We start from the raw sequence: 17,157 nt of genomic DNA, 5'->3' as shown, positions 1-17,157 counted from the left end.
ACCGACGGAAGATGTACAAGTTTACTGAGTGGGGATGTGTAAAATGATACCTGACCCCCCCCCCCCAATGCAGGGGTCTTGGGACCGGGAGTTTTTAGGAACTTGGACGGCGGGGGGGGGGCAAAAGGCTCGAAGGGGGAAGTGATGTTATTGTTGCCCCCAGACTCTCTGCACGCAGACGCCCCCCCCCCCGGTTCCTGCTGGGCCGCCCGCGGCGTCGCTGCTGGGGGTGGGGGGGGTGAAGGCGGCGCACAGGTCGGTCGCCCAGGCTCACTCACCGGCGGCGGCCGCACCTTGCAGATCCCGGTCTGCTCGGCTATAGGCCGGATCTTGTGGATGAAGGCGAAGGGGTCGGCGAACTCCTCCCAGCTGGGCTCGAAGACGGGGCACTCGGGCGGCGGCAGGAACTCGGCCATGGTCAGCCCTGGGTCGCCGGCAGGACGGGCAGCGCCGAGTCAGGCAGCCGCTCCGAACAATCCCCCAACAGCCAAAGCGTCGCCGAGCGCCTCTGGAACGGCCCGTGTGCCTCCGCCAAAGCGAGGGAGGGGGAGAAAAAGAGTCCCGAGGAGGAGGGGGCCCGGCCCTATGGAAAGTGCCTCCTGAGGGACCCGCCCGCCCGCTCCCCCACGCCACATGGGGTGCCAGCCCCTTTTCTCCACCGCACCCCTTTGTTCGGGTTGGCTCGCGGACGCCCAACTCTCGCGTCCGAAAGAGCTTGCGCAAAACACGGGTTGGTTGGTTGGTTGGTTGGTTGCCTGCGTGCGGGCGTGCTCGCTCCTCTTTGCAGAAAGGCCTCTTCTGGGACGGCCGAGTATAGGGCCCGTCTTGGCTACGCCCATGGGGCCCATATGCGTGAAAAGTAATGGGGCTGTAGCAGGAGCAGAGAAAGTATTGCAGCCGGGGCTGGTTCAGCTGTGTTTCTTGCCCCCTCCCCCAAAGGGAATGTGTCTGTTTTGGAAAGAGGGAGCGTGTTCTTCCTACGAGATTAGGCCTTCATGCCCCATGGTAGGCTTTCATTGTTTTGGTGGGATCGATCCAGTGATCCAGGAGTCTATTTGGACTCCTGTCTGCCGACAAAACGGGACTGAGGAAAAAGGAGCCACCTTTGCAATTCGCGTTCTTCGTCTGGGTATCCATTATTTTGTTTCAGGATACACAGTACACTCAACATAGTCACTCCATTTTGTTTCTCTGACAAAACCAGGAAACCCTAGCAATCATCATCTTCATTACATGCCTTCCACTCTAAAATCTGTATTTATAACTTAATTTCATCGTTTTTCCATAATTAATAACTAATAAAATGTTTCAACTAGCTGTGCTTTAAATAGCTGTTTCTGACTTACTTGGCACCTATTAGGACAGAACAGTTTGTCCATAACAGGAAAATGTCCATTTTTATGTGATAACACCCAAATGTGCAAAGATTGACATTCTGATTATGAGCATATTTTCTTGCTGATTTTAAGTGAAGTAGCTTTAATTTTGCCAGCCCCAGGCACTTTTAAAACAAAGCACAACATATTTATGCATTTAAAATAAGTTTGTTTCACATATGGTGGGATGAAAATCACATTTTGTTTTATTAGGATGCTGTATTCTCACATTGATACTGCCAAATGATTAGCAATTACATAATTCTGAAAAACTTGTAAATGTTTTAAATGTGCTATAGCTTAATGTTGAAATACTTAAATATGCCTAAATATGCTTGACGTGCTTAAATATGCTTCAATAGGCAGGATTCTTACCTTCTTTTTTTATAAACATACAACAGATCCACATGTGTTTTCAAATGCAGTAGTTAATTCTACAAGAGAATAATGCACATGCAAGGAAGATTAGGACTCCGTGGTTTTATTTAGCCATGCATTGTTTTAAAAATATTTCATTGTCAAAAATATATTAATGTGTCTCAGCAAGGTACAGTATATGAAACAAATAATAGTCTGACATTTAAAACTGAGTTTGGGTTTGCTTTATATTCATACTTTATACTGTTTCATAGATAGAATTTTAGTTTCTTTATGTGGAAACCATTCCTAATTCAAAATGGAGACTGAGCCAATAGGGTTAAGCAGTATGTTTTCTCTCACATTAGTTTTATTTATTTTCTTTATTTCTCATGCATTTCTAATATTACCTTTGTTTTTTTTCAAATTAAACGAAATAACAGCCTGATTACATTGTATGCAGGCTTATGGGTAAAGCCCACCAACTTCAGTTATTTGTTTAATTTTGTAACTTCCCATAACCCAAGTATTTCTTGATACTGATCTTTAGAGAAGCCAGAGCTTTCCAAATTGTGTGTTGCAAAACATTAGTGTGTTGGCTGCAGTGTGTAGGTGTGTCCGCACAAACGCTCCCAGTGCTTCTGCTGGGGCTGGAAAGGGGTTAGTTTAACCTCAGGTTTGCTAGGAAAACTGGATCACTTTGTCATGAAATGATGCATGTCTAAGAAGTGTATCACCAACATGAAAAATTTGGAAAGTTCTGTCTAAAGCTATGATCAAAATCATGTGGTTTTGTATTGATTCCAAGAGAATGCTTAAGGCTGCAATTATAACTTATTTACTTGGGAGTAAGCCCCATTTAACTCAGTAGGACTTCCTTCTGGGTAGATACGTTTATGCTTGCATTTTAGCTCTAATAGTGGAGAAGGGGACACTGAGGGAAGTTTATTGTGTGGCTTGTACATTTTAAATCATGCACAGATTATACATTTGATCACCATAGTCAACATCACATGATATAAATTGTGGGTGGCTTTTCAAGTAGGTATGGATCATTTTTAGTACCATGCATTTTGTTACAAGACTGCAATCTTCAGTCTTTCCTTCAGAATAATACTGCTGTTTTAAATTTAGAACTAATGAGGAATAAAATGAGGATACATATAATCTATCCCAAGTGTGTGTGTGTGTGTGAGAGAGAGAGAGGATTCCATTATTAAACCACAAGAATTATTTTATCCCTAAAATATTATGTTCTGTATAAGTTAATGGCTCCTCAACCAAAAGATAAAGGCCTTTTTCAAACTTCTTATTAAATTAAGTAGAGCAGGAGTACCGCAGGATTGGCACAATCTCCTCCTTTAGTCCTGTTGTGCAAAACTTTAGGATTTGTCTTTGTGGCATGGGGGTGGGGACCTACAACGTGACTGCTGCAATGACAGATTCCCTTCAGTTTCGCCAGCAACAGGGGATCACTAGAGGCCTCTAAGCTAATGAGCTCCATGCAGAGAACGCCAACCACATGGGTCTCTACTCTCTAATCCACCTTCTTCGCCTTTATGATCTATGTTTACATGTGCGGAGGGATCCTTCACAGCTGACAGCCACCTCAGTGCCGGCACTTCTTTTTTTAAAGAGCCTCTCTATTCTCTGGGATAGGCCAGGGCTTGGGGGGACGTCAGAGGGGGAGGGAGGCCGAGCTGTTTCATTGTCTGCGCCTGGCTCTGTGCAGTGGGGAAGCCTTCCCTTTCCAGTGTAAAGCAGTGCGTGGGGCAAAGGGGGGGGGGCTCACTGTAACGCTGCTATCCCTGTCGCTTCCTAGCTCTAATACAAGACTTGGAGGCCCCTTGGTTCAGAGGGGACTGTAGGCAGATCACTGGAGTCCCCAGGACAATGGGAATTAATAGTTGGATGGGAGGAAGGGGGCGGGGGGGCATTGCTCGGCGCAACTATCATACAATCCTACCACGGGTTTACTTATAAGTAGGCCCCACTGAGCTCAATAGGATTTATTCTCGAGCGTAAGGCTGCAGCCTTAACGTCTAGGCTATTTTGATAAACGGTGCCACGCTTCAGGGGGAGGGGCGGTGATCCACCGGGGAGCTGGCAGTTGTTAACAGTGCTCCGCCCACTGATCTCTGGTGGGGCTCCCCCCCCCAAAAAAAAGGCAGCTTTGTCGCTGCTCCTCTCCCCACACCGGGCCACAACCTTTCCCCTCCCCGCCCCGTACCTTCTCCATGAGATGAACTGACACCATCACCCCCGCCCCCCGTTTTATAATCCTTCCTTCCCCAGCAGAACCCCTTCGCTTCCAGCAAAGACCGGGCTCCCTTCCAAGGGGGTGGGGGAGATATTGGAACTGTTCCAAAAGTTGTGCACAAAAGAGGTTCCTCCTCTTCTCGCCCCCCCCCCCATCCCCAAATGGAGCCACTGATAAAGGTTGCTGAAGTGGTCCGCTCCAGACCTTCTTAAACACCCACGGTGTATCCGGGGGGGCGGCGGCGGTGGATCTACTGTTTCCTACGCTTAAGAGAAAACAGATCAAGCCATCTTCTCAATTGTACCCCAACACACACACTCCAAATCTGGAGACGCCCACTGTAATCTCTTCCCACCCTGAACTCCTTAGTAGTTATGCCTCCCTCCTTTAGTATTGCACAAAGCTCGTGGGTTCCGCTACCTACCCCACACCTACCCCTGTATCACTTCCAGCAATCCAGCAGCAGCTGTCCCAACCCTCCGGATGAGTATCGCCCCCCCCCTCGTGTAGTCTTCCATGCTACTCTAATCCTGCCTCCGCACCCCCAATTTCATAACTGGGAGAGGGTGAGGAACTTGGGGTTCGGCCGGGTGATCCTGGGTGTGAGCAGCTCTAAAGGCGTGCAGGTTAGCAAACAGACACCCCCTCGGGCCCCTACTCCGGGCCACTGCCCCCGTCGAGGCCGCTGAACAGGACAAAGGGAAGGGGCAGCCCCCTCCGGTGTCAGCTTCTCCAAGGGAGGCACAACCCACCCCGGACGCAACCCAGGCCCCCTCCCCACCCCCTCCGCATCTGGCAGGGGTCTGCCTTATGGAGGCCGGCGAGGGGAGTCGAAGGAAGCGCCTCCATTGGTAAAGAAACACATCGAGCATTATTACCAAAGGGAGGGAGGGCGTGTTGGGCTGGCGGAGGGGGGCGAGGCATGAGGCTCCCCTCGGGGGTCGACCCAGCAAAGAGGGATGGTGGAGCCAAAGAGCCGATCGACAAGGCAGCCACCCCACAGCACCCCACGGAGGTGGCTCCCCATTGAGGAACTCTCTAGGACCCAGGGGAGCAGCGGGCGCTGCACGTAGCACACGTGTATTCGCTCCCGCATTTCTGGGCCAGCCTGCTCCTCCCTCTCGCCCCCCTCCGCCGTCCAACCTTGCAGCCATCACTCCTCTTTCTCCGCGGTCCTGACACCGCCCCCTCTATTATCCCGACTTCTCCATTGCCCCGCGCCCTTCCCTAAGTATGCGCTAGGCAACTTCTCCAGCATAGCAACAGCTTAAGGGCAGTCTTCGCCGTCGAGCCACATGGGATCAGGTCTTTTAACTTACAGCGCCACCCTGAATTTCGAGGGGACGTCGTTTCCACACTGTGGAGTGGGGGCGGGTTTGCCAAGCTCTAAAGCGTGGGCCTTTTATCCACGCGAGTCATCTTCACGAGGAAGTTACTGAGTTACGGAAAGCAAGGCGTTGCCCCAACTCCCAGTACACACTGTGGGTGAAGTTCAGCACAGCTGTAATCTAAGTTAGTTGCTGTGTCTACAGAATCGGGGAGTAGTATTTTTTATGATGGATTAATAAAAAAAATTAGCAAAAAGGGCATGTGTATATTAAAAGCTATAGTGGAGCACAATCCTTTATATGTTTACTCAGAAGTAAGGGCCATTATGCCCGAAAGTAAGGCCCAGGTAACAGCACAATTCTAACCTCCGTGTGATTTCAGTGTGGCTCATTTCCAAGTGAGAATGCACAGAATTAAACAGATGTAAAGAAAGCTTTCATCAAATGCATTATGCTAAGAAGGCTTTTGTATGATCATGATAAAGGTCAAATATATGTGCCTGCATTAAAAACAAATAAACCCACAGCCTTAAAATCCCATTCCTCCTCTGTAGACCTTATACTGACACCCAATGCTCAGCACTTCTGTATACAATACTTAATGCTACTTGATATTTGGCATTCAATATTTATTAGTTAAGATATTTTAGGCTGTCTTTTAGGACTAGGATCCTGACAAAGCAGCTTCCATTAGACAAATACAGAATCATATTTAATAAAAATACAAAACCACCATAGAACATCTAAAAACAATAGGAAAGCCGCAGAAAAAGCAGCAGAAATAATCAATAACTGTAAAACAGCAACAAAGCAAAATAGTGACAAATAGCAAGGTCAATTCAGCACATGCTAGTCACACTTCCTGAATGACTCTCTTTTACTCAATTGTTTGCAGCCCCAGTGGCGTAGCGTGGGGGGTGCCAGGGGTGCCGGCCGCACCGGGCGCAACATCTGGGGGGGGCGTGCTCGCTGCCTCCGGAGTCGCCGAAGAGCCTCGGGCGCAGGCTGTAGCGGAGCCGCATGTCTCGCGGAACCGACGAGCTGTGCGCGCGTCCGGGCTGAAGGCGCTGGGCAGGCAGCGGCTCTCAGTGCTCGCCGCGGAGGACGCGCCAGGCAGCCCCTCCTCACAGCCCTGCCTCCGCCGGTGCTGCTGCAGCTGCTGGGCCGTTGCATTTTCCTCGCCTCTCTGCCCCCCTCCTCCTCCGGGCAAGCGGCGTCGTTTGGGCGGCAGCGCCAGCGGCAACTCACAGGTTAGGGGTTAGGGGGGGCGCAAATTACTTGCCTTGCCCCGGGTTAGGGGGCGCAAATTACTTGCGTTGCCCCGGGTGCTGACAACTCACGCTACGCCGCTGTGCAGCCCTGTCTTCTTTGGCAATTGGCCACTCTTGAAAGGGCTAAGGTGGGATTCAGGAACCAATCAAGAAACATTGCATTGCCAGTAAAAAAAGAGCATGCACCCCCACAGTCTAAAGCACTCACATTTTGAAATAAAATTTCAAAATCAAAGCTGAATTTTAAAATTTCAACAGCCATTGACATATTGAGAAATTCGGTTTTAGCTCTATTGCAAACATCTTCCTAGCTGACTCCAAGGCTTGAATAATTCCAAGGCAATCTCCTCCTGCAATAAAAAAAAACAGCAAACAGAAATGGCCAACATATTATTGATAATCCACTTCCCCCACTGACTGGTTCCCTACAACTCCTATATAATGGACCAGACATGGCCTTCAAATTCTAGCCAAACTTCTTCACTCTGTTCTGTGTCCTTAGACCAGGATGGAGAACATAAGTAAAAGGGGGCAGAGCAATGGATGCAACTCTTAGCTTTACACAAAAGGCTAAATGGCAACCACTAAAAAAATCAATGGTATCTGGGGCAGTTCTGGGCACCACAGTTCAAGAAGGACACTGACAAACTGGAATGTGTCCAGAGGAGGGCAACCAAAATGGTCAAAGGCCTGGAAACGATGCCTTATGAGGAACGGCTAAGGGAGCTGGGCATGTTTAGCCTGGAGAAGAGGAGGTTAAGGGGTGATATGATAGCCATGTTCAAATATATAAAAGGATGTCACATAGAGGAGGGAGAAAGGTTGTTTTCTGCTGCTCCAGAGAAGCGGACACGGAGCAATGGATCCAAACTACAAGAAAGAAGATTCCACCTAAACATTCGGAAGAACTTCCTGACAGTAAGAGCTGTTCGACAGTGGAATTTGCTGCCAAGGAGTGTGGTGGAGTCTCCTACTTTGGAGGTCTTTAAGCAGAAGCTTGACAACCATATGCCAGGAGTGCTCTGATGGTGTTTCCTGCTTGGCAGGGGGGTTGGACTCGATGGCCCTTGTGGTCTCTTCCAACTCTATGATTCTATGATCTCTACATACGTCTCTCCACCTGTCCCATTTTGCTGCCTGAGGCGAAACAGAAAGATGCCACCTCCTGTAAAGGTCATGCTTACTGAGGTTAAGTGGCAGTGTCTTCTGGTGAGATCTTGTGAGGTGGTAGGCAAGGAGTTTGCAGTGATTGCACCCACAGGATTCCATCGCCAGAGGTGGCTGCTTCAGTCTACCTCATAGGCAGGCCAGTCTTGCCGTCTACGCATGCAAGAGGCATTATCACAGTTCAAGGACACATTCCATCCAAGTTAAAGCATGCAAAAAGGGCCAAAAGGAAGGCCAGTGAATGTCTGACATTATTTTATTACATTTCTATCCCACCTTTCTTCCATTACAGAAATTGCAGCAATGTAATGGGATTTGCAGGCAGTCTCCTATCCAGGCCAGAGTTAGATCTCACCAGACTGAGATGTGCAAAAGATCACCTAAGAGGCTGTGCCATATGCCTTCAGACCAAATCCTGGAAGGATGCTGGGTATTAAGAGTAAAATGGTGTGATTATTTTATCTATATATAGATATTGGTTCCCCCAAGCATACATGCCTCCTCATAATCTCAGACTCATGTGTGGATGGTTCTATTTTGGCTACTACATGAAGATCCATCCTAGGAGGACGAATTGATGCTTAGAAGTAGGATGTATGGAATATGAAACCAAAATGAAAATAATCCAATCTTGATTTATTTGCAGATTTGGGATTAGCAACGGCCAGGCAACAAGAATCCACAGGAAACCATTTGTAGTGTTTATAGTAAAGTGATGATTTCTGGCAAACTAGCCAACTCATCATATAAACTCCTCATATACCAGATCTAGTTACAGATAGGTAGCCGTGTTGGTCTGCCATAGTCAAAATAAAAAAATTCCTTCCAGTAGCACCTTAAAGACCAACTAAGTTAGTTCTTGGTATGAGCTTTCGTGTGCATGCACACTTCTTCAGAACGATACCAGATCTGTTCTTATTCACATGTTCCACTAGATGGCAACATATAAAACAGGATGCTTTTGCCTCTAATGGTCAAACGTTAGGACACCAAAAGTTTGCTTCAGAATACAGGCAAAGCAAGCTGAGTGATGAATGGGGTGGGATGTTAGGCAGTGAGAGTTTTCTCTCTCTCACACAAACGCAGCAGCCTCAGATTGGGGAAGAAAGAATTTTCAATGGCAATAAGAAACAAAAATCTAAGAATCAAACAAGCCACACATACAGAGGACGTCCTCTTTCACATGCTTTTATCAACAATTGGATTTGTGGAGGGAGTTTTTACTGGCAGCCAGATATGTATCTACCCTGGCAGGACACAAGATTCACTTTAAAGCTCCTGCCATCTGCAACAAGCTATGCAAACACTTCTATATTTCTGTTCTGATATCTCTCTTGTAACAGCTCAAATAATCTCCTTAAAGTGGCCTCTGCTTAAGAGAGGGATAGGTTATCTATTAGGAAAGTTTTTGAATGTCTGGAACTTATTTTCTGGCTATGTGATTCAAGGAATCTATTTCCCTTTCTCATTCTATGATTCCCATAATGCTTGTTCTGCTTTGACAGAAAGGTGTGGCAAATAAATAAACTTAACATCTTAAATGCTGCACTATAAATATTAGTTTTTTAATATATATTGCATTTCTATTTATTTATTTTTTGGCAAGGGGGTTGCTAGTTATTGTAGAGAAAACAGACATGACATTCGCAATGTAGGTTTGCCAATTAACCAGAAAAGAGCTGCCAGGGTTGCATGTGTACCTTCAACAGCAGCCTGATCTGTTAAAACCAGCAGGTGAAAGTTTTACATGGGGCCAGCTAGCACAGCTGATGGGAGCTGTGATTCACAACATCTGAAGGGCACCAACTTGGAGAAGGCTGTGAGATAGCAATTAATTCCGGTAACCGGGTATCTCCCTTCTGCAAACCCCTATGCTGCGGACAAAGAAAAAGAGGCCAGATCCCACATAGTATTCCACAAACATTCTGCAATATAGAAAGGTTGAGATGTACCTTTACACAACTAAGAAAACACGCATTTTGTGACTACTTAAAATTGTGACTGCATACCGTATTTTTCTTTCTATAACACGCAGATTTTTTCTCCTAAAAAGGAAGGGGAAATGTCTGTGCGTGTTATGGAGCGAATGTGTGGTCCCTGGAGCCGAAAAATCAGGCAAAAATCAAACCGTGCTTCACAGAGAAGGGAAACCTGGAAAGAGGAAGTTTCTGCTTTCCTGCATTCTGCCTCAGGGTCTTACTGCCCACCCCTCTGTTTCGTTGCTGTGTTTGCTGAAACGGAACAAAGAGCAGGGAAAGCCCCTCCCCTCCAGGCAAGAAGAGGGGAAAGCAGAGTGCCGTTCCTTCCTCTCTGTGCTCCGGTGCTGCTGAAAACATGCAGGTGGGAGACACACACACACACACACACACACACACACAGAGAGAGAGAGAGAGAGAGAGAGAGAGAGAGAGAGCTGGCTGGCTTGGGTAGGTGCGTGGGGGAAACTTTTGCCTTCCTTTCCTCCCTCCCGTTATAACCCACTCCTGCATTCTTAGCCCTTCTGTGTTTTTCCTTCCCTCCCCACTTAAAATGTGGTTAAAAAGCATGGATCCACATGGATCCTCAGGATTTTTGCACTGGGTCACCCCAAATTCACCATCAGAGCACATAGCATGTCCATGGCTACAGCCTGCCCCCCAAAAATCATGCACCCACTGTTGCCTGGGGCTGCAATGGTGCAAAAATGTGGTTAAAAAGCATGGATCCACATGGATCTTTGCATTGGGTCACCCCAAAATTCACCATCAGAGCACATAACATGTCCATGGCTACAGCCTGCCCCCCCCAAAATCATGCACCCACTGTTGCTTGGGGCTGCAATGGTGCAAAAATGTGGCTAAAAAGCATGGATCCACATGGATCCTCAGGATCTTTGCATTAGGTCACCCCCAAATTCACCACCAGAGAACATAGCATGTCCATGGCTACAGCCTGCCCCCCCCAAATCACGCACCCACTGTTGTCTGGGGCTGCAATGGTGCAAAAACATGATTACAAAGCATGGATCCACATGGATCCTCAGGATCTTTGCATTGGGTCAGCCCAAATTCACCATCAGATCACATGTCTGTGGCCACAGCATGAAGCACAAAAATGATACATCCACTGTTTCATTCAGAATGTTTTTTCCCTTGTTTTCCTCCTCTAAAAATGATGTGCGTGTTATGGTCAGGTGCGTGTTATAGAGCGAAAAATACGGTATATGGTGCTTTACATGGGAGAAGTCTTTTGTTTGTAGCCAGTTAAATTACCAAGTAGTTCCAGCAACTGCACCATGTCTCTTCACATCATAAGAGACTGTTTGCATTGGCTATGTGATGGCAAGTAGCTGATTTATCCAGAAAATAAATCAGAAAACCATCAGAAAATAAAATACTTGTTAAGCAGAGCAGCCTTCATGCAGGAATTTCAACCAACTACCAAGTAGCTGATTGTTTGTATGAATGGAACCCAGTTATCTAAGACAAAACATCAAAGGTATTCTCTCTGTCCACTTGGGGGCTTAAATAAATTTGCAAGTAAGGGCATTCAATTGCCACAATGCACATGGAATTTTAGAAAACTCATTCTGCCAAATAGCCTCCTGGGAACAAATGAATTTAGAAATGGAGAGCATCTGTTTCTGATCAGGCCAGACCAGTTTTGCTAGGCACACAACCTACCTACATATGCCTTTTCCCACATAGCACTGAGTCATCAGCTGTGGCATAAGTTTCCCTTGTACTTTCACCATCTATAATACGGAATGGCTTAACAGCTTTCATTTCAGACTTTGCACCTCAACAGGACCTCAGCTTTTAACTTCTAAAAGGATTGGATGAGTTTTATCTAGAAGCATAATCTGTAATTGTTGCACAGTGCACTGATACCTCCCTGGCACCTTCAAAGTCTGCAAACCCCAAAAATAGATAGCATCCAGAGACTTCACAACCAACCAAGGAGCCATGAGCCATGGCAAGATATACTATTGAGACTGGTGTTAACCACTGGTGGAGGAACAGGGGTGCGGGGGGAGCGCACCCCCCCCGGTGGCACAATCCCGGTGGGGTGTCATTGCAGCTTCCCCCCCACGCTGGGTGCCATGCCCCCGGAGGCGGTGTGGCACGCCACGCCATGCCCCCAGGACACATATCACGCCACGCCCCTGCATGCTCTCCTCCCCTCTCTGGAGCTTGAAGCTCTGCCACTGGTGTTAACACCCATATTAACCTCTGGCAGAAACCAGTGCTCTGGCCCAATCACAGCTGAGCTGGTAGTTGGTCCCCTAATAGCTGATTGTGGATCACAAGGCGGCTTGTGGTCAGAGTTTGTCTTTGCATTGCTTTCTGAGGAGGTTGATCACACTGCGCCAATTCAACAGTTTCTACAGGCAGCACTCTGTCTTCAGTTTAAGGCAGCTGAAATTATTTTTTTGCCACTCCTCTTTTTTCTTTAAGGCTGCTGCAGCTTCAGATGTGCATTAATGAAACATGTATGCTTCATAATTCAATGCATACATGCACATGAAGATGAGAGAATTTCTCATCCCCCTCTGTAAACTGATGTAGTCCCACTGAATGAGGATCAAGAGCCAAAACTGGCTTCTGGCCTTGTACTAGAGCAGCCTTTCTCAACCTGTGGGTCCCCAGATGTTGTTGAACTACAACTCCCATCACCCCTAGCTAGCAAGGCCAGAGCCCAGGTATGATGGGAGTTGTAGTCCAACAACATCTGAGGACTCACAGGTTGAGAACCACTGTAAAGGTAAAGGGACCCCTGACCATTAGGTCCAGTCCTGACCGACTCTGGGGTTGCGGCGCTCATCTTGCTTTATTGGCCGAGGAAGCTGGCATACAGCTTCCAGGTCATGTGGCCAGCATGACTAAGAACCACTGTACTAGAGCTTAACTGGGTACTGGATTCCCCCCCCCCAATGTATTAAAAGGTCTGGATGCATTAGGAGGTAGACAGCAAGTGCAGAGATGCAAAAAGAGAGCCAGTGTGAAGTAATGGCTAAAGTGATTTACTTAGGCAAGGGTGACCCAGCTTCACATTTCTTCTCAGTCACAGAGCTCATGGGGTGCCCTTGGGCCAGTCACTCTGGCTAATGGACTCCAGAGGGTCATTGTTGTGGGGAGTAATGAGGAAATATCTCCTTCTTGTTTGGCGATCACTCGTAGCCGAGTAAGATTGTCTTCCATAAACACGGTTTTAACAGTGAGTCCGTCAGTGACTGTGGAGGCCAATTCTGGATCCCTGCACTCCTTGGAGTAAGAGGATAAAAAAAGGAGGCTCACAGGTTCACCAACCCCGCTTTAGTCATTTGTATGGCAAGAAGGATTAAGTTTGCAATTTCCTTTCCTTTCCCTCTTCTAGGTTCAAATTCAGTTTCTTTGTTAAGCTCTGACGACTGATGTTTAATATGCTGGTCTGGGATTCCAGACCTTCAAAGGAACCTAGTTGCAGCCATTTATCACCATGGCACGAAACTCTCTTGAATTAATGTGGGCGACCAGAAACCAGACCACATGGGTCATGGAACAAGAAGCAACCGCGGCAAAAGAAGACTTGACGGGAAATGATCAACGCAGGAAGGAAGTCCTATCATGCTTTTGGCAGCACTCTGTAAACAGTTATAAAAACCAACACAAAACAATGTCCCAAAAGGCCTCCAGTGTGAGTATTTGTGTGTTTTAAGTAGTATCAACATTTCTAAAACAATAGTCATTACCTTTTGGAAGTAATAATTGGGCTTCAGGTTTGCTTCAGCAGATTTTGAAGCTGTAAGGATCACCACTATACACCTTTACCTGGGAGGAACCCCACACGGTGGCACATACTTCTGTGTAGACGTGCCGAAATCTACACTGTTACTACATACTACTATCAGTATGCGGATGATACCCAGCTCTACCTCTCTTTCAAATTGGAACCAGTGAAGGCGGTGAAGGTCCTGTGTGAGTGTCTGGAGGTGGTTGGAGGATGGATGGCGGCTAACAGATTAAGGTTGAATCCTGACAAGACAGAAGTACTATTTTGGGGGGACAGGAGGCAGGCAGGTGTGGAGGACTCCCTGTTCCTGAATGGGGCAACTGTGCCCCTGAAGGACCAGGTGCGCAGCCTGGGAGTCATTTTGGACTCACAGCTGTCCATGGAGGCACAGGTCAATTATGTATCCAGGGCAGCTGTCTACCAGCTCCATCTGGCATGCAGGTAGAGACCCTACCTGCCCGCAGACTGTCTCACCAGAGTGGTGCATGCTCTAGTTATCTCCCGCTTGGACTACTGCAACACGCTCTGCGTGGGGCTACCTTTGAAGGTGACCCGGAATCTACAGCTAATCCAGAATGCAGCAGCCAGACTGGTGACTGGGAGCGGCCACTGAGACCACATAACTCCGGTCTTGAAAGACCTATATTGGCTCCCAGTTCATTTCCGAGCACAATTCATAGTGTTGGTGTTGACCTTAGAGCCCTAAATGGCCTCAGCCCAGTATACCTGAAGGAGCATCTCCACCCCCATCGTTCTGCCCAGACACTGATATCCAGTGCTGAGGGCCTTCTGGTAGTTCCCTCACTGTGAGAAGCCAAGTTACAGGGAACCAGGCAGAGGGCTTTCTTGGTAGTGGTGCCTGCACTGTGGAATGCCCTCTCATCAGATGTCAAAGAGATAAACAACTATCTGACGTTTAGAAGACATCTGAAGGCAGCCCTGTTTAGGGAGGTTTTTAATGACTGGTGTTTTAGTGTGTTTTTAATCTTTGTTGGAAGCCACCCAGAGTGGCTGGGGAAGCCCAGTCAGATGGGCGGGGTACAATTATTATTATTACAAACATAGGCCCTAGGACAGGGTGGGCAGCTTGCAACATGTGGCCTAGTTTCATAGAGTTTGTATTTGATATCCTGCTTTATCACTACCCTAAGCAGTCTCAAAGCGGCTAACAATCTCCTTTCCCTTCCTCCCCCACAACAAACACTCTGTGAGGTGAGTGAGGCTGAGAGACTTCAGAGAAGTGTGGCTAGCCCAAGGTCACCCAGCAGCTGATTACGAGTCCACCGCTCTTAACCACTACACCACACTGGCCTCAAATAGGGCTGGAGTGGTGGTGAGCAGGGGCCAAGGCAAGGGTGTCGGAGTATGCTGTCAGGTATGGGCCAATGGGCAGCAGTCTGGAGAATACCAAAAGCCAGGAACAAGAGTCCAGAGTCAGATGACTTACCAGGATCCGAAAGTGATCAAGTGGCTGAGCTGGAAAACAAAGTAAGGAATGCTGAAGAAAAATCAGGATCAGAGATCAAACCACAAGACAGGAGGACTCTGCTGGAGCAGCATGGTGAGAAATGCAGGACATGCTAGAGCTCTGGTAGGCCTTGTTCAAGAAGGAACATAACAGTGGACCACCCTTACCGTGGCCAACTTGATGCCTATAGGTCACAAGCAGGGCTGTGCGCTCATCTCACTTAAGAGGCCGGGAGCCAGCGCTGTCCGCAGACACTTCCAGGTCACGTGGCCAGCGTGACGAAGCTGCTCTGGCGAACCGGCACCAGAGCAGCACACGGAAACGCCGTTTACCTTCCCACTATAAAGCGGTACCTATTTATCTACTTGCACTTAGGGGTGCTTTCGAACTGGTAGGTGGGCAGGAGCTGGGACCGAACGACGGGAGCTCACCCCGCCGCGGGGATTCGAAGCGCCGACCATGCGATCGGCAAGTCCTAGGTGCTGAGGTTTTACCCACAGCACCACCCGCGTCCCCCATTGACAAGTGTATTGCCATATAAATAATTTAGGTAGTCAAGGCCAAACATACAAGGCTAAACATACATCAAACCTATTCTGTTCCATGCCTCCACTGAAGCTTGGGCAAATAAGAGCATGACCTATTTTCGGGAGTCTTAAGCTTTTTTCTTTTTGTGCCAGGAACAGCATGTGACTGGAAAGTGACATATTAAAAAGGCCTTGCCTGCTTTAGGCAATGACAGGAAATTATAAACAGGGAACTCAGACTGTACCCACACCCCACACCATCACATCATAGCTCTGTGAAATATGGAAATATAAATACACACCAATAGCATGATGCGTTTACAAAAGTGGATCTGATCAGAAATGTAGTTTTCTCCTCCCACAACCCCCATTAACAAATAGTTTTTAAAATATTCCATATTTTTTAACATCCGGAATTGGTCAGCAATAGTAACAAAGACCAAATTTATTAGATTTCTGGCACATCGCCAAACAGTAACCAGTGGCAGAACTCCACAATTTAAGTGATCTAGTAAATATGTGTGATTTTAAGGCCTACCTCCCGCCTCCTCAGACATTTTATATAACTAAGTAGAATTTGAGCAGCCATTTGCCAAAAACAGACCTTCGATACTATCAGATTACTTTAGATTGCCACCTGTAGCTAAGCAAAACTTTTTACAAATACATAGGTAGGCTGCTGAAATATGCCATCTTCATAAAATACAAACAGGCATCAACTGGTTCACATAATTAGGGGAGCAGCAGTTGATACAGTATATCCAAATTTTCATTTCATCCAGCAATTCCATCTTACCTGGATTCCTCTGCAGCTTCTCTTCCCCTTTTCTCATCTTCTAGAATTGATGCTTTTGAATTGGTGCTGGAGGAGACTCTTGAGAGTCCCATGGACTGCAAGAAGATCAAACCTATCCATTCTGAAGGAAATCAGCCCTGAGTGCTCACTGGAAGGACAGATCCTGAAGCTGAGACTCCAATATTTTGGCCACCTCATGAGAAGAGAAGACTCCCTGGAAAAGACCCTGATGCTGGGAAAGATGGAGGGCACAAGGAGAAGGGGACGACAGAGGACGAGATGGTTGGACAGTGTTCTCGAAGCTACCAGCATGAATTTGACCAAACTGCGGGAGGCAGTGGAAGACAGAAGTGCCTGGTGTGCTCTGGTCCATGGGGTCATGAAGAGTTGGACACGACTAAACAACAAACACCCTCTTTCATCCTATTGCATGTGGTATCTTGTTCTGGAGGTGTATTTTCCCTCCAGTGGGTAGGCAGGTTGTGAGGGGCTAGCCATTTACTGTTTTGTTTCTACTTTTAATTAGACCAATTACAATATTTAGAAGTTTTGGTTATTTAGCATTTTGCAATTCCAAATAAGCATGTCTAGGACTAGAGTATTTCATTAGCTACAAGTCAAATTTATATGCACTACTCACAACAATTATTAACATTTTCAAGCACGTTTGAAAACATCTTGGCTTTTTGTTTGTTAACTACTTGCTAGTGCAAGAGCGAGCAAATTGACCACCGAAGTTTGTTAGTGGCTAAGCCACCAATGTAACCCAACTTCTTCCCAATGATCTATCTCCTCTCCCTAAAATCTGCCTGCTTCAAGTGTTTAGGGCATGTAGCAATGAGACAAGTACTCCATG

General features: G+C 47.2%; 1 protein-coding gene and 1 long non-coding RNA gene across 3 annotated transcripts in view; one reads left to right on the top strand and one right to left on the bottom strand.

The window, feature by feature from the left end:
- The window catches only part of KDM5B (lysine demethylase 5B), a 49,648-nt gene extending 49,146 nt beyond the window's left edge, over window positions 1-502 (bottom strand). For both annotated transcript variants that reach the window (XM_082228541.1, XM_082228542.1), the window contains exon 1: window positions 279-502. In XM_082228541.1, the coding sequence (XP_082084667.1) occupies window positions 279-416 (138 nt within the window). In that variant the 5' untranslated portion in view covers window positions 417-502. The remainder of the gene's footprint in view (window positions 1-278) is intronic.
- Window positions 503-3,328: 2,826 nt separating this feature from the next.
- Window positions 3,329-8,480, top strand: LOC309535385. The gene is made up of 3 exons (XR_014221241.1): window positions 3,329-3,496; window positions 8,052-8,206; window positions 8,406-8,480. It is a non-coding gene; the product is annotated as an uncharacterized lncRNA (long non-coding RNA).
- The last annotated feature ends 8,677 nt before the right edge of the window (window positions 8,481-17,157 follow it).

This window comes from Podarcis vaucheri (genome assembly GCF_965113315.1).
Source record: "Podarcis vaucheri genome assembly, chromosome: 6".
NCBI classification, from domain to species: domain Eukaryota; kingdom Metazoa; phylum Chordata; class Lepidosauria; order Squamata; family Lacertidae; genus Podarcis; species Podarcis vaucheri.
This window is presented reverse-complemented; position numbering and strand designations above follow the sequence as displayed.